The 18,388-nt window shown below is 31.2% G+C and overlaps 2 protein-coding genes across 2 annotated transcripts in view; both read right to left on the bottom strand.

Annotated features, from left to right (window-relative positions):
* Window positions 1-16,536, bottom strand: part of LOC124371664 (protein gustavus-like) — a 49,104-nt gene extending 32,568 nt beyond the window's left edge. The window contains exons 1-3 of the mRNA XM_046830002.1: window positions 16,374-16,536; window positions 15,977-16,061; window positions 8,062-8,168 (exon numbers count right to left, since the gene is read on the bottom strand). Coding sequence (XP_046685958.1) covers window positions 8,062-8,168; window positions 15,977-16,061; window positions 16,374-16,536 — 355 coding nt within the window. The remainder of the gene's footprint in view (window positions 1-8,061; window positions 8,169-15,976; window positions 16,062-16,373) is intronic.
* On the bottom strand, window positions 15,978-17,824 carry LOC124371663. Its single transcript, XM_046830001.1, has 4 exons — window positions 17,665-17,824; window positions 17,328-17,455; window positions 16,374-16,554; window positions 15,978-16,061 (listed from the first exon to the last, which is right to left on the bottom strand). The coding sequence occupies exons 1-3, from the start codon at window positions 17,822-17,824 to the stop codon at window positions 16,540-16,542; spliced, it is 303 nt and encodes a 100-aa protein (XP_046685957.1). The 3' UTR covers window positions 15,978-16,061; window positions 16,374-16,539.
* Between the last annotated feature and the right edge of the window lie 564 nt (window positions 17,825-18,388).

The following is an 18,388-nucleotide window of genomic DNA, read 5'->3' as shown; positions in this document are numbered from 1 at the left end:
ATTTTAACACCAATCAGTCTACAAGTAGACTGCGGCAAACTTCTTACGACGCAGTGGGAGGACTGAGAGTAGTCGATCTCACTCAGTATATACCAGCAACAAAAGTGTTAATATACGTTTTGATGTTGTCGTCTTGCACTGTATGTCATGTTATGTGGGTCTTCTGAAGCCTTACTGTATACTTGTTCTCAGTTTTTTCAAGTAATGTTCTAATAGTCCTCATCCTCTTTTTAAGATTCACGACTTGTTTAACATGGTCTCATACATTCATTTTTAATCTATGAATGTTCAGCTTTGACAATGTAATTTAAACATTAATTTAAATTTGTTATGCAATCATTACTAAGAGAGATATTCGCGCCAATACACCAAAATTCAGAGATAGCAGGCTGATTAATAATTTTTATAAAGACTCATAACAAGTTGTTATTTTCTTTGAACAGCCAAAACAAGACACGCTCTTATAAGTGCGTTACTGGCGCAATCTGTAATAAGATATATATCCCACTAATATTATAAATGCGAAAGTTTGAATGTTTGGATATTTGGATGTTTGGATGTTTGTATGTTTAGATGTTAAGATGTTTGTCCTCGAATCACGCCGAAACTGCTATACGGATTGTGCTGAAATTTGGAACCGGTATAGCTTTTGGTCTGAATTAACACTTAGAGTAGCTGTTAACACTTTCAGCTGAAGTTTATCGAAGAGGCAGAAACATGTGTTTACATTTGGATTTGAGTAAATATTATATTATTGTAAAGTGCTTAATCAGTAGTGTAATGTAGATTGCAAATACGAAGTTATTTAATTTTAAATTTAGATTGCGCCAATGATCAATATCCATCTAATACAATAGAAATGCTATTTATACGCTGTTATAACAACTACCTTATTGTATAAAGCTGTGAATGTTTGCACATAACGTAATCTAATCTGGTTAGTTCCTTTAACATTGTGTATGGCCTTTTTACTGTAGTTATTGAAAAGCAAATGGAGATAATATTGCCCTAATACTTGAAGCATATACCCCTAATACATATTTAGCGATCGGTTAAAAATATCAAAATCACTTAATCATCAAAATTTAACCTAAGTTAGATTCCGAAACCAACATATGAGACCATTGTTTTGGTTAGCGCAACAGCATAAATCAATTGTGGAACTATAAATAGATTAGACCGGGGGTGAATTTAAACGACCGGAACAGACCCATATTGACCGCAGCAATTTTTTAGTTGTACGATACACTTTCGTCATTGGGATAAAAAGGCTAACTCTTATTGTTACTGAAGCCATCGAAGAACGTCAATAAATTAACATGGAATGTGGGAGGGAAATACTAATCTTATAAAAACTGTTTCACTTTACGACTTCAGGATCCGAAATCTCTGTTCTTTAAACTTAAATCTAAATTGGATCAGGAGATTGGAATAGCTTTGAGTGACTATCGATTATCTCTAGACTGTTTATTATGTTATAGAAAAAGAATACATAGATATATTGTACAGTTTTTCAACAGAAAATTGCGTGCGAAGCCGCGGGTAACTGCTAGTATATATATATATATATATAACTGCTAGTATATATATATAAAAAAAATTTGCTGTCTACGTATCTACTGATCAAGCACCGTTCTGAAATTTAATTTGTATTAAAATGTTTCTGCCTGTTTTACGAACATGAACTGAGTGTCAACAACTTTTAAATACTCAGTTAAAATTCGATTATGAAACAATATTAGAATAGTTTTCAAATTGTAAGGCAACTATTTTGATCCACCTCTTCTTATAACATTTCTTAACATTTCAACGGATTACTAAAAATTTGTCGAAATAAGAATATGTTGTGATTCATTTTTATGTGTAATATGTAGGTCTTATTTGTAATCGTACTATGGATATTATTTCATATAAGCCCATAAACCAGATTGAAAGAATTTAGACATCTTCACCTTTTTAAAATGTATACTCATGCCATTGATAGACAACAATATGCACTTTTTAATAGAATATTAAAATAATATTCTTAAATCAATTTTTCAAGTTCAAGTTAAAGTTCAATCTTCTTTATTATCTAAAAATACATAATATAAATAAAATTTACCTCCCAGTGCACCTCAAGCCGCGCGTGCGGGAGTTCAGTTGAATCATAATTACAATTATCTTAGTGTTCATTGTCCAATTCATATTTCCATAACATTGTCTTCACTTAAACTAAATTCATAAACTAGCCAAAAGCAGTGTAAATCTAATAAATGGTATAACACGAGATTATTATAATTATACTTAGAATAAATCAGCATTAACAATAGGTACAAAAAAATGTAATTATAAGCATTACAAATTTATAAGCAATAATAAATAGAAAAAAAATTGTATGGGCTCCTTAAATTCATCCATTTGTTTCTTAAAAGTAATATCATATTTTTCAAATTGAGCCTTAACGGTATCCTCCATTTTGACAAAACTTCTTCTTGCAATTTGGCCAAAATGTCCTTAATAATTGTTTATTTTTGCTATTTACCTGAGCAGCAGTTCTTACACTTCCATGATTCACGACGTACTATTGTCCCATGAGATTCCACGTGCTTTCTAAAATATCAGCAACCACGAAGTGTAGATTTGTTTTACATTGAGAAAAAACAGCATGTTCACTCACATCAGGCAGAAGATCGTCGCAAACGACACAATCACTCATCTTGATAACACGGAGAACACCATTGAGTTAAATATTAAAAACTAATATAATCCATTTTTGTACAGTTTGATTTTTTTTACTATAAAATGCTCAGGTTAGTTTCGTTATTTTATGGAATGAATTATAGAAATTGCAGTTTGACTTATAACTTTATATAGTAATTCTAAAATAAATATGTTTTTTAATGCAATGTAAAGAACCGCCTATTTATTAACGCTTTATGAAGAATCGAAAGGCTTTATTGAAATGGTTTGTTGTGCGTCCGTCTGTGCGATAACTCTTATTATAAAGGCCCTAGTGACTTCAAACTTGGTGCATATGCTCTTATTGGTCTAAATAAGAACTGTATTGATTTTAAGATAAAGAAGAATCGTCTGTGCGCTACCACTTATGTTACACTCTGTCGAGTCTTTCAATGCTTCTAACATCGTTCGGGTTATTTTAAGTAATCTCGTATTTGATTCACAAAAACATCATATATGTACAGTACTTGTATTCATTATAACACTTATCTAGCAGTTTCGCATGAAATAGCTAGATTTTTCGGCTGAAAGTATAAAACTCGTGAGTCAAATTTCACTATTATAGAACATTGGGAGGTTAAAAAGCTAAATTATAGTTCTTCTAATGGTTGAAATTCCCTAAGGATGTTACATTTTAATCCAAATAGATTTGCTTTTTATGTAAGTCATGATACTTACGTGTATAAAATATTTACTTTGACGTAGGGAAATTGCAGAATAAGTGATGAATGATTTAAGGCTTCGCCTATTTTTATATAGATTTGAATGCAAATTATTACCGGTTTTCAGTGCACGGAATATACGATTTGAACACATTTAATTCCAATGACGATAAAAAATTATATAAAAATGTAAAACACAATGAAATTAGATGAACAAATAATTTACATTATTGGATTATGTGCAAGATTTGCGGTTTGGCCTAAACATTCATTCAAATTCAAGGTAAATCATATTTGGTGCCATTATTAGTTGTAATCAACAACCGCCGCACGCCATGCGCACGGACCCTTCTCTTGTGCGAGGAGACAATTGTCTATCTCGGGTCGCCTCGCCGTGTGATGTCGACTGCTCGCCCTACTGTAGAGGACAGTAATGACGGGTCGTCGGGAGCGGGGTGAGGGGCAAGGTTGGATTCTCCTCCATCCCCTCTGTCCCCACCAAGGCCCCTTTGGAACAAAGCGAGAGGTGCTGTGACACTGAAACTTGAAACAGTCTCACGGCACCTAAACGAACCGTGGATCGTTGCACAGTACCTAACCTTATAGCGCCTAATATCACAGCACCTAAATGACGACTTTTTTTCTGTAGGTGGTATGAGATTAGGTGCTAAAAGATTAGGTGCTATGAAGCCGCACCTTTTGGATGGGAACCTAACAAACTTGGTATGAGCAAATTTTGACTTTGCAAAAAAGATCCCTTTCGGATTATTTGCTCTTAAATCAATGTCCAAATATTGCTCAATAGAAATTAAAAAAATCGTTTACTATGCCCTCATACTATCTCATATAACCTTTGGTATTGCGTTGTGTGGGGCCACTAATAATAAAAATCTGCAAAGCATTCTGCAAGTTAAAAAATTAAAAATTAGAATAGTACTACATTTGAAAGTCCGGAATTCTGTGAAAGATTATTTTTTTCTACATTAGGAATTTTAACCGTTTACGGAATGTTTAAACTTGAAACAGTAATGATAGTCAGATCAAATGTTTACAAATTGCCTCGATTAGGGTCAAGTCACGACTACAGTACTTTACTCGAAATAGAAACCAATTGGCAGTACATAAACACTCGTTGGAATTTAAGCTCGGCAGGAATTAAGTGTGCAAATAAAATTTCAAAAGACCTACTCAGTATAGAAAATAATGTATTGTTCAAAAATGCTTCAAAATATTTTTAACCAATAAGTTTTATATTCATTTGAAGAATTTATGGAAATAAAAAAATATTTTAAATAAAATATGACTGATCCCGTTCTTTATTTGTATACTTTGCAATGTAATTGTACAAATTATTTGAATAAAGTTGTTTTGAATTTGAACAGTTAGAGAGGCGGTTACCTGAAGGAGTTCGTTTTGTACTCAACAATTGGAGGGGGAGTGAGAAAAAGTTGGATCCTTTACACCGAAAAGAGACATCAAACGGGATATTATCGAAAATAATTATGAAAGAAATATTATCTCATGACTCTAAATACCCCAAATTGAGTCCTATTCTCAGTTATGCTTATTAATGTACTGGTTCCAATTTATAACTTTTGTTTCCTATACATATGAATTGGTTAATTATTTTAACTCAATTCTGCATGACATGATCTATTAGACGCACACTTTAACGGAATTAACTTGGGAGATGATTGCAATTTTTGTTTTATGTGTTTATAAGCTGTTTTAATGTGAGTTGTAACTTTCAGATATCATCTAAAAATACCCCATTTTGTACTAGTATGATAGACTCTTCTTCTTTTTCTAAAACTTTTTATTAGGTTACTGTAAATCGTTGCTCAGGCAAGGATATGTTAATTTTTATATTTTTATGTGTCGTTATGTGTTGTACTCCAATGCGTTACACTATTTTCACTACAGATATTCAAAATTTTGGTCTGCTGGAATTAGAATTTTAATAGTAATCAGTGAAATGAAGCACTTTTAATTTTTTTAGGTTTTTATAATAAGTATGACCAAAATTGGTTTTCGTTGATACATTTTCTTGATCGGAGCGCACGGAAAACTACAGAATAATAACGGAAATATCTTAGACAGAAATTTAATTTTAACAGACTGAATTTGATTCTTTATAACCTCATTAGTTTATCGAGATTCATCCATATAAATTAATTGTACTGAATAACTTATCCAAACCTAGAAAAAAAAACACGAAAGATAGAGGCGAGAAATATGGTACTATAACGTGTAATCGGGTCAGAGATAGTTTATAGTATTATATAACCCTAAGACACCGGATAGAACAGCCGAGAGGAGAAAATGCAGGCTTAGAACGGGAGAGGTTGTTTCCAAGTTCAGCTCAGACCCGAATTAATGTAAAACAAAAAGCCGAAGCAAAAACAGCACCGATGTTCAACGGAACAACAGGCTTTCATCATCGCCGACTACAAAACGAAAGGAAATAAAGGGAAGGCGTCAGCATTTGCTTTAGGGTGACTGTTCTCCTACCTAAACGTTCCCTAACACGACAGTTGCTAGTTCAACTGACGATCCAAAATGAGGAACGCTGGTGCCAACGTACGTCAAGCGACCCAGCGGCCTCGAAAAGTAACGCTGAACTAAATAAAAAGTAAATGCGAACACTAGTTCGCTCGAAATCGTGCCTAGCTCGAAACTAAGGAACGCTGGTGAAAACGTACGTCAAGCGACCCAGCGGCCTCGAAAAGAAACGATAAACTATATAAAAACCAAACTCAAACTTATCGTTACTAGTAATACAATTTTGTCCCATTCTTACTGATTTAATTTATTGCTATATTTCATATCTAACATATTCTTCTATTAGCAGCTTAAGTACGTAATCTCATGTACTTATCGTATCGCTAGTGACTAGGCAAGTGCGGTCAAAAACGTGTTTTGGCAGGTAAAATAAGTACCTATTACGTCTAGGACTTGCACCTTATCGCGTGCTAAGAGGGGACGGTGACTCCGACTTTACGACTTCGACTGAGAGACTCACAGACTCCGACCGAGAAAGCCAGTCCGCCAGACACAGCGTACTTACTTAATGTTGTACTTGAGCCGTCCGCTGTAAGGCGCTTTAGTCCCTTAAGCGACCTCCGGCGGATTTATCCTGATACTCCGTGTCTTACCCAGTCGAGCCAGCTGATGTCTCCTGCGTTGAGTTTGTGTAATTGTAGGTGGAAGAAATAAAGATCATAACATGTCATTAAACTAAAAATATCTTTGTTTCAAAATTAAAAAATTCATTCTGCTCTAAGACTCTGTACAAAATATTACATGTTACATCACCCACCTACTTTGGGAAAACAAAATGAGAAAAAAGTTAAACTAAAAGATTCTTCCGAAAAACTTCAACTTAAATTGCAGATCGCTTCCCATGTCGAGGTCGTTTTGTTTTGAAGTCAAACCACTTCTTCCGGAGGCTATTGCCCTTTTTTTGGTTTTTTTGTAACGTTTTTCGAGTTTGTTAGGTACCATGTTCCATCAGGGTTCTGGAGCCTTACTCTTACTGGGTGTCATTTTAATAATATATTAACTTACGATCCAGTATTTGTACGATGTGGTTTCAAAATTTTATTTAAAAAAAAGTTTAAATTTGATTTTGTTTAAAGATGTATTGCTGTTTTTTAAACATACTTACATATAATTAGGGTATACAAAAATTACTCTAACATTTCTGTAGCGGTTAAAACAATTATTCTCAATTGTTCTTATTATAGAATTATACATACAGTCTCATTTGTAATTCATGTCTCCTTCTAAAATAACATAGTTTATTATCATATATTTTTTGCAAATGTTTTTATCACACAACTAACTATCTTTTGAAAAATAGCACTTATTTATATTTGGATAACACAATAATAAGATCTACGGGTTTGATCACACTCTGTAGATTTTAATTCTGTATATATTATTTATGTGTTGCCAAGTTTTGAAGGAAACCGTTTAGTTTGGTATTTAGGATAATTCGTTCTCTCACAACCGACATGAGAACTAAATGTGTTGCGTTTCTGGCATTTACATTAATTTCTTGTAGTTATTGTAATTTCGTCCTTATAACATTAATGTATGTAACGTCATAGTTACTTTTTGTCCGTTATTTCAGTTCCAGAGTGGTAAAAGTCATAGTTGTGTTTAACGGAATAAATGTTCATGTTTCCGTTAAATTATAATAATGGGGAAATATAACAAAAAAGATATACGTTAATTATCTGCATCTATCATCTAAATGTTCAGTACTCAATCCGCGTTGAAACTTTGCTTACAAAATAAAAAAAAAATTTATTATTGTTAAAATTTTAAATATTTTTAAAGTCAACCGCAAATAAAATTTTAGCCTAAGAAATTTTAAACTCAAATTAATTTAGTCCAAGGAAGTGAGTAGTCCATGTAAGCGCAAACACGATTCAACATATATGGCGAGTTTAATGTAATTTACTTTTAACATATAACAGTGTAATATATTTTATTTTTATAATGTATTATTACCGCTATTAACCTGTTTAGATAACTATTTAATGATTTAGCTCTAATGTTGCTAAGGATGATAATTGCAGAATTGTGATCTTGAACAAGCATGTTTAAAGACAACAATAATTTACTTAAAGATATGTATTTTGCAGAGTGGAAGTGTGTCCAATTTCTCTACGTCGTCGCACAATATAGTGTACGAACCAGGACTGGTAGACCATCAGCTGATTGGAGACAGCAAGTTCTGTAGGTTCGGTGAACAGCTGTTGGGACTTCGGAGGGTGCCTACACCAAATTGTAAGTTTTAATTTTATTTACGCATTTGAGAATACGTGTAATGTACTAAAAGTAATATCCACATAGTTGGATAAGACCGCAGTTTAATTTACTTTTTTTTATTTAATTTAACATCCATTAGTGTATAATTTAGTTTATGTGTTTTTATATTGTATTGTTTAGATTGTCTCTTATGACTAACATAAATATATGCACATTTGCATTTATGCATTTGTTGCAGCATCTGGGGGATAGGAATCTGCGTCAGCGGTCAAACTATATCCGACCTCCATAGGAGAGTGAAAGAGAAGTTTTATCCGATATCGAACAAAATCATCCTTATGATTGGGACGAATGACTTTTTGAAGGTAATATTTAGCACTGTATTGTTATTTCATTTAATATCATTAGTTAGTAACAACATTTTAGTAACACATCTAATTCATAACTTTATAATGATATTCGGTACACTATTTTGTTTGTTGTAAAATTGTAATACAAATATTTGTTTAATACAAATTAGTTCTAATATTGTTATTTAAGTTAAATGAATGTTTTAGTTGCTGTTATCATGTGCAAAGTGTATATTCAATGCTTAAATTTATGATTAATGTTATTTTAAAATTGTAATTGTCCATAGCAGCTATAATTTTGTATTTATTACAAAAACTAAAGAAAACACCCTCAGTGTTCAAAGTCATCTATAACCTAATAGTAAGAGTTAGTCCTAAGTATAATTTTGACGTTTAAAATCAGTCTAAAATATTATATTTTATGCTATTGGCTTTAATATTATTACCAAAACTCACTGCTTATCAGTACTTTCCACTGATTTCACGCAATCCGTTTTTCACACATTCTCCGTTACCCGTTACACTAGTAGCTTTCAAAATATGTTTATGTTTTTTTGTTGTGTAGTTCATGTAATGCTGAAGCATAATGTTAATAAACAATGATTTCAGAATGCAGATATTTCGAAAATGTGTAGAGAACTGTCTGCACTCATCAAAACCCTGCAGGAGACTGCAAGCAGTATAATACTACTGACCCTGCCACCTATACCCAAGCTGGAGAAAAAATACGGTACTAGTCACTTCAAACTCTTGGAGAAATACAATAGTCACAACCGTAGCTTGGAAAATGGTAAGCCTTGTTATTGCTCTTTTTTCTGTATTGTTTTAGTGTAAACTAGAATTATCTATGTCTTCTCGTAACTTAAAATTTTTATTTAAAACGATGATTGTTAGTCAGTTTCAGTAAATTTAGTATATTATACATGAAATCTTGTTGATGTGATAGTCATAAATGTTAAGATCATTATTTTTAATCTGAGTAATTAGGCTATTTTGCAAAGTGTTACTGGTTTATAATCATTTTTAATTTAACATGATGCCACATTTGAGTGGTAATCTATGCCTCGATACATAATTGTATATAAATTTTATTTGATCCAGAAGACTATGTAAGGATAGCCGACATCTGCCCACTGTACCTGAGTTCTTCTCCACGCCAGAAATGCCTTATGCATTTGTTTGAACAGTAAGTATTTATATATATATATAAAGTGAAATTAATCATAGTACTAAGTAAAGTCTTTAAATATAACAATTTGATATTTTTATTTTACCCTTACCCCACTAAATATAGACAGAAACGGAACTCTTTCCTGTATTGTGTGAGATATTATTTAAACGTACGCGTATATACTTCTTAACGTGAAAAACCTCAAATAAGAGCCCGTGTCAATTTCGCTTAGCTTTAAAATCTCTTAAAAACGATCACTGAAAAATATTTGTAATATAAATGTGATCCTTTTTTTGGACTAATTGAAGAGTTCCATCATATTACATAAAAATACTTTTACTACGATTATTACGGACTTAGTGTTGCTCCACTCTGGCCTAAAATATTAAAAGTGTTATTTCAATTTTGTGAACTACTCGTTCAATTCTACGAAAAGTTTCAGAGAAATTTATATTTGTCATTAGTAATATTAAACTCAAAACAATGTTAATCTACAATTTGTAATCAGAGTATATTATACATTCAATCTTCTTGATATATCTCGACATATCATGACGGTTTACGTCATTATTATTAATCTGCCTAAATGAAGCTTTTTGTCTCTGTTTTATTGATTTTAACCATTTTGAAACTATGACATGAAGCAATATTGAAATGGAAGTCTATGCCAGGATACATCATTTTATATAAATTTTGTTTCTTCCTGAAGACTATTTAAGGATAGCCGACATCAGCCCACTGTACGCGACCTCTTCTCAACTCCAGAAGTGCCTTATGCATGCCGTTATAGATTTATTTTTCCATTAGTATGTGAGAATTTTAATCGTGTGTATACATTTAAATGAAAGTCTTCGGTGTTTTACTACATATAAAAAACACGTTTAAATTTATCGTAAAATATTGTTACTTTATCTAATTGGTTAGTATTAAAATTGTAGTCAAGATTCAATGTCACAATAAATTACAAACGTTGAACAAATAGTGATAGTATTTAATAACTTATATTAACTTTTTACTGTCTAACTCAAGCATTATATAAGGAACCGGAAATGTATTTTTCAACATCGTTGATATTTTTCATATCGTTTTATTTCCTATTATAAGAGCAGACAAAACCTGTCAAGTTCAATTCCATCTGGAAAACCAAGCTCATAAAGACAAATGTCAATAACCAGTGATGAACGTGTAAAGATTTGCCCCCTAGGCAAGCCTGTTTGGGACTTGGAGGATGGCTGTGCTGCATTACTACAAAGCACATAACTTCAGATATACAAGTGTGTGCACACAATTTCAAAACTAATAAAAATACTACATAAAAAGACTTCGCAAAGCAAGTAATTGAATTATAAATATATTATTAAAAGTAATAAATCCTTTTTATAATACATAAAGTGCTTACAAACTAATAGCCTAGCAGTTCCTACTAGAGTACCCTATGCCAATTGATGACATGGACACTTCTCTTAAGAAATTACCCTGAGAAAGCTTTCACAATCTGATAAACTTAAAAGAAACGATTTTAAATTTTTAAGATATACGTTTAAGGATACATTTTTATCAATATATTTAAAAATTAAATAGAATATCCTCGGTGCACTCCATGATAAAAATTGTTGAACCATAGTTAGATTTGATTTAGGAACAAAAACAAAATTCGTTCATAATGTATAAGGTAAATTCCGTTCGTCAACATCTTTTCAACTTCTGATAAAAAATATTTTTAGAACTTTATAAATATACAAATTACGAAAGGGAAGAATCTTTAACTCCATAAATAATGGCCAGGAATGATCAGTAAAACGGGAATTGGTTATATTTCTGAGGAAGGACTATTGGAGGATTATGATAAGATATAATGTGCTGACGTAAGTGCCTCCCCAGCATGCTAGTCCATATCTTAATCGAGATCCAACTAAGCCATGATATATGTTAATCATGACTTTTTTTGGACAAATGTTCCTTAACAAGTAAAAACTCCCAACAGTTCTCACCAGCTCTCTTTAATTTTTTTACATGGCTCTTCCAAAAAAGATTTGATTCTATTATTTAACCTAATTATTTTATTTGAGTCACCGATTCCAGCTTTAAGCAATTACAGTTGCTATTGTTTTTACATTCTAAGTCATAATAATATATATATATATATATATATATATATATATATATATATATATATATATATATATAATATCTGTATATATGTGGTGATTCCAATATAAAACCATATGAGTGCTTGACCAACTATTCCTTGAGCAACAAGGTACAAACCTGGTTTTGGAGTTGTTTTAAAGGAAAACAGTTCAAGTTTTGAATCGCGTAGTCCGCCGCACAAGCGCTTACGCTTAAGTTACGTTAAACATGGCTGCCTTCACTGAACCGGAGCGTGCTAGTTATGTGTTTTGGTTTGAAGAATCGAAGTCTGTGACAACAGTTCAGCGTAATTTTCGTACAAAGTACGCTAAAGATCCTCCTAGTAGGCCTACAATTTATGAGTGTAGAGTTTAAAGTCGTAAAGTTCTTTTTAAACGCCCTCTATACACAGTTGCTGCTGAAGATTGTAAAGTAACCGAATTTTATATCTCTGTTATACACATGCCAATCATGGGATGTGTGTCCATATGAACTAAAATCAAAAGTTTTGGGCTCTAAGTAGAAGTAGTATCTTTGAGAAATGTTTACAAGTAAGCTATATATTATTGCTATTCATAACATATTTCTTTTTTAGATCTATAACAATCTAAAATAGTAAAAGATGTAAAATACTCTAGGGCTGGAAAATTATATAGGCGATATGTATAGGCTTGAAAATTTACAGACCTTCATTTTTGGGAATGTAACATCGGGTTCGAGGATCTGTCGCTCAATGAGGTTTTTCTGAACTGTAGTGAACATTTTTACACTGGTCTCATGGTAAATTGGAAGCATCGTACCAATCGCAGAATAAATCAATTTGTAAGAAAACTTAGTACAGTTATGAGACATATTTACATTTAGCATAATCTTCGGAAAAAATTAGTTATAAAGTTTTGCATGTAATCTATGCGAAGACTTTTACACGATTTTTGGTTTATCGTGCTTTGTAATATTTAAAGCAAGGTTCAAATAATAATAACTAGTTAACAATAGTCATAACTAAATAATACAATATAATTTTATTGTATTAAAATTTGCTTAAGTATTCAATTATTCTGTGAATGTGGGGATTTGTTCAGTTACTGAATTATTAACACACTAAAACTACCATGTAACTTTCTAGTTTTTTATCTTATCTCTTACGGATCTTTTTGAATATCCAGTATTGCGATTTAAAACAGGAAACAATAATGGATAATATCGACTGAATTTAAGCAACAGATTCAGTATATTGTTTAATGGTTTGGTGGCCAAAATTGAGTCGAAACACAAAATATCTACGATATTCCTGACGTATATTACAAATAAAGTAATGATTGAGGCCTTTATTTCTAAGATACATTATTAATGTCTTAGTTATTTCGTGTTTGGAATCTTTTTTCTAAAAATAAAATGCTGATTTCAAAAATTAAGAAAATATTAACCTAACATAAAAATCATAATACCAATAGTAGTTTTTCAAGGTAAGGCCAACTATGTGAGTCATCGGCACAGGGAAGGCAGGTAAGGAGGGCATCCTTAACGACGGTGTGTATGCGTTCGGTTGTAAAGATTGCCTTGTAATCCTCTGAGGCTCAAACTATATTTCCAAGAAGTTAGGCCAGTACCTGGCATGACCTTGATGTAGCGACCACTGGAGCCGACAAAATTGTCTTTAGGGATAGTACACTCTCCTTACATCTTAGAAATATTAATTGTACTGGCACACATTGTTCACATTGCGCAGTTACCTTGTTACTTCAATATCCTCTGTACCCTTATCTTTAAGGCGTAAAGAAGTCAATTTTTATAATAATCTGTAGTCAAATCAAACAACAATCGACAGAGGTAGCCAGGTAACGTTTGCACTGATCCTGATGACTACTATTACAATCAGCCTATATCAATATATGGAGATACCATACATCTAATAATTACGGAATTAGGTAATCATGAAAATGAGTAACTACGCAGACCCTCGTAAATAAGACAGAAACGTAGCAAGAGAAACATGAACTAATGGAATCTTTCAAAATATATTTCCTTGTAAGATTGTTGTCCAGGATTTTGCCCTTAACATAAGGGGAATTCATTCTTTTCCCCGCAAACCTCTACACGTTTATCACTGGTTATTGACATTTGACTTTAGGAGCTTGGTTTTCCAGATGGAATTGAACTTGACAGGTTTTGTCTGCTCTTATACAAGGAAATAAAACGATAATTTTTGGTGAAAAATACATTTCTCGTTCCTTATATAATGCTTGAGTTAGACAGTAAAAATTTAATATAAGTTATTAATTACTATCACTATTTGTTCAACGTTTGTAATTTATTGCGACATTGAATCTTGACTAAAATTTTAATACTAACCAATTAGATAAAGTAACAATATTTTACGATAATTTAAACGTGTTTTTTTATATGTAGTAAAACAGCGAAGACTTTCATTTAAATGTATACACACGATTAAAATTCTCATATACTAATGGAAAAATAAAACTATAACGGCATGCATAAGGCACTTCTGGAGTTGAGAAGAGGTCGTGTACAGTGGGCTGATGTCGGCTATACTTACATAGTCTTCTAGAACAAACATAATTTATATAAAATGATGTATCCTGGCAAAGACTTCCATAACGATATTGCTTCATGTCATAGTTTCAAAATGGTTAAAATCAATAAAACAGAGACAAAAAGCTTCATTTAGGCAGATTAATAATAATGACGTAAACCGTCATGATATGTCGAGATATATCAAGAAGATTGAATGTATAATATACTCTGATTACAAGTTGTAGATTAACATTGTTTTGAGTTTAATATTACTAATGACAAATATAAATTTCTCTGAAACTTTTCGTAGAATTGAACGAGTAGTTCACAAAATTGAAATAACACTTTTAATATTTTAGGCCAGAGTGGAGCAACACTAAGTCCGTAATAATCGTAGTAAAAGTATTTTTATGTAATATGATGGAACTCTTCAATAAATCCAAAAAAAGGATCACATTTATATTACAAATATTTTTCAGTGATCATTTTTAAGAGATTTTAAAGCTAAGCGAAATTGACACGGGCTCTTATTTGAGGGTTTTCACGTTAAGAAGTATATACGCGTACGTTTAAATAATATCTCACACAATACAGGAAAGAGTTGCGTTTCTGTCTACATTTAGTGGGGTAAGGGTGAAATAAAAATATCAATTTGTTATATTCAAAGACTTTACTTAGTACTAACAATATTGTCACAATATACCATTCCTACATAAACATGATTTTAAGATAAGAAAATATTTATGGTAAAACATGTTTATTGGTAAAAAGTATTGCAACATTACCAATAATACACAGAATTTAAATGACTACCTGGTATTATAGAACTTAAACTAATATTTTTATGGTACTAATATATATCTACATGAATTTTACATTACTCAATAATAGTAACAAATTGTTTATTTAAATGTACAAAAAGCTTAAGACCAAAATAAATGCAAAGAAATATTTACCATAATAATTATGTTATAAATGTTTACATATACAGCCGACATACATCTAAAGAAATAGTATAACTGTATATACCCTGTAACAAATCAAATATTTAACAGCTATAAATTATTATATGCTTATATTATTCAAAACCATATGTTTAATTTTTTTATTTGGAAAACCTTATGTTAAAAATACAAAAATGTATATTATTACTTACAAAATAATTTTGAACAGTTTTATACAATTTGTAAAAATTGGCAATGGTAGATCTGTAAAAGTTTCATAAATCCGAATTAAATAAAAACACATTTTTCAACTTATAGAGTTCAGTAAAAATGTATAAAGTAATATAAAACCTAATATTATGCAGACTAAAAACAAATCTAAAATTTATAAACATTTGTCTAAGATATAATTTCGCAAAATTACAAGACCTTGCCGATTAAGGTGGATTAAATCTGGTCTCCTAGCTCTTCCAGAGAAAAATCTGCAAAAAGTCGAAACATGAAATTAAACAGACATTCAGTAAATGTATTTCATACTTAATATTTTATGAAAATTCACAGTATAATAACACAAAATTAATTGTTGTTTATAATATAAAGTTAAGAACTCTATATTCGGTGCTTTATAAAAATTTAATAATACTCGCAAAGTGAAATTAATCAACATATATAAAAAATACTTACTGTTCAAACAAATGCATAAGGCATTTCTGGCGTGGAGAAGAACTCAGGTACAGTGGGCAGATGTCGGCTATCCTTACATAGTCTTCTGGAACAAATACAATTTATAAACAACTATGTATCAAAGCATAGAGTACTATTCAAATCTGGCATCATGTTCAATTTCAAAATGATTAAAAACCAATAACACTTTGCAAAATAGCCTAATTACTCAGATTAAAAATAGTGATCTTAACATTTATGACTATCACATCAACAAGATTTCGTGTATAATATACTAAATTTACTGAAACTGACTAACAATCATCGTTTTAAATAAAAATTTTAAGTTACGAGAAGACATAGATAATTCTTGTTTCCACTAAAACAATACAGAGAAAAGAGCAATAACAAGGCTTACCATTTTCCAAGCTACGGATGTGACTATTGTATTTCTCCAAGAGTTTGAAGTGACTAGTACCGTATTTTTTCTCCAGCTTGGGTATAGGTAGCAGTGTCAGTAGTATTATACTGCTTGCAGTCCCTTGCAGGGTTTTAATGAGTGCAGACAGTTCCCTACACATTTTTCAAATGTCTGCATTCTGAAATCATTGTTTATTAACATTATGCTTCAGCATTATGTAAACCAAAATAAACTAAAAAATGCAAAATAGCCTAATTACTCAGATTAAAAATAGTGATCTTAACATTTATGACAATCACATCAACAAGATTTCATGTATAATATACTAAATTTACTGAAAATGACTAACAATCATCGTTTTAAATAAAAATTTTAAGTTACGAGAAGACATAGATAATTCTTGTTTCCACTAAAACAATACATATAAAAGAGCAATAACAAGGCATTATGTAAACCAACATGAACTACACAAAAAAACATAAACATATTTTGAAAGGTACTAGTGTAACGGGTAACAGAGAATGTGTGAAAAACGGATTGCGTGAAATCAGTGGAAAGTACTGATAAGCAGTGTGTTGTGGTAATAATATTAAAGCCAATAACATAAAATATAATATTTTAGACTGATTGTAAACGTCAAAATTATATTTAGGACTAACTCTTACTATTAGGTTATAGATGACTTTGAACACTGAGGCAACTAAAACATTCATATGACTTAAATAACAATATTATAACTAATTTGTATTAAACACATATTTTTATTACAATTTTACAACAAACAAAATAGTGTACTGAATATCACTATAAAGTTATGTACCAAATGTGCGTATTAAATTATACGTATATGTATTGCTTTGCTTTTATTTAATGAATAACTTTCTCTTGCCAAAATATTTTGTTACTAACTAATGATATTAAATGAAATAACAATACAGTGTTAAATATTACCTTCAAAAAGTCATTCGTCCCAATCATAAGGATGATTTTGTTCGATATCGGATAAAACTTCTCTTTCACTCTCCTATGGAGGTCGGATATAGTTTGACCGCTGACGCAGATTCCTATCCGGCCAGATGCTGCAACAAATAAATATGATATATTTATGTTAGTCACAAGAGAGAATCTAAACAATACAATATAAAAATACATAAACTAAATTATACAGTAATGGATGTTAAATTAAAGTTAAAAAAGTATATTAAACTGCGATCTTATCCAACTATGCGGATATAACTTTTAGTACATTACATGCATATTCAAAGGTGTAAATAAAATTAAAACTTACAATTTGGTGTAGGCACCCTCCGAAGTCCCAACAGCTGTTCACCGAACCTACAGAACTGGCTGTCTCCAATCAGCTGATGGTCTACCAGTCCTGGTTCGTACACTATATTGTGCGACGACGTAGGGGAATTGGACACACTTCCACTTTGCAAAATACACATCTTTAAGTAAATTATTGTTATCGTTAAACATGCTTGTTCAAGATCACAATTCTGCAATTATCATCTTTAGCAACATTAGAGCTAAATCATTAAATAGTTATCTAAACAGGTTAATATATAAAAATAAAATATATTACACTGTTATATGTTAAAATTACATTAAACTCGCCATATATGTGTAATCGAGCCATATATATATATATATATATATATATACGGAACCATATACTTGTGGTTCCGTTAACCACAAGTATGGCTATTTCGACTCCGGAACTGAAATAAGGTATAAAAAGTAACTATGGCGTTACATACATTACTGTTATAAGGACAAATTACAATAAATACAATGAATTAATGTAAATTCCAAAAACGCAACACATTTAGTTCTTAAGTCGGTTGTGACAGAATGAATTATCCTAAACACCAAACTAAACGGTTTCCTTCAAAACTTGGCAACACATAAATAATATATCTAGAATTAAAATCTACAGAGTGTGATCAAACCCGTAGGTCTTAATATCGTGTTATCCAAATATAAATAAGTGCTATTTTTCAAAAGGTAGC

This window comes from Homalodisca vitripennis, unplaced genomic scaffold, assembly GCF_021130785.1.
Source record: "Homalodisca vitripennis isolate AUS2020 unplaced genomic scaffold, UT_GWSS_2.1 ScUCBcl_1758;HRSCAF=5789, whole genome shotgun sequence".
In the NCBI taxonomy this organism is placed as follows: domain Eukaryota; kingdom Metazoa; phylum Arthropoda; class Insecta; order Hemiptera; family Cicadellidae; genus Homalodisca; species Homalodisca vitripennis.
The sequence above is the reverse complement of the archived record's forward strand: the minus strand, read 5'-3'. Positions and strand labels throughout refer to the sequence as shown.

Bases quoted from the DNA above. Each gene is read 5' to 3' on its own strand.
- LOC124371663 (XM_046830001.1), bottom strand. From the start codon at position 17,824: ATGTGTATTTTGCAAAGTGGAAGTGTGTCCAATTCCCCTACGTCGTCG. The intron at 17,456-17,664 runs GTAAGTTTTAAT...TATTTGTTGCAG, and splicing joins GAGGGTGCCTACACCAAATT to CATCTGGCCGGATAGGAATC.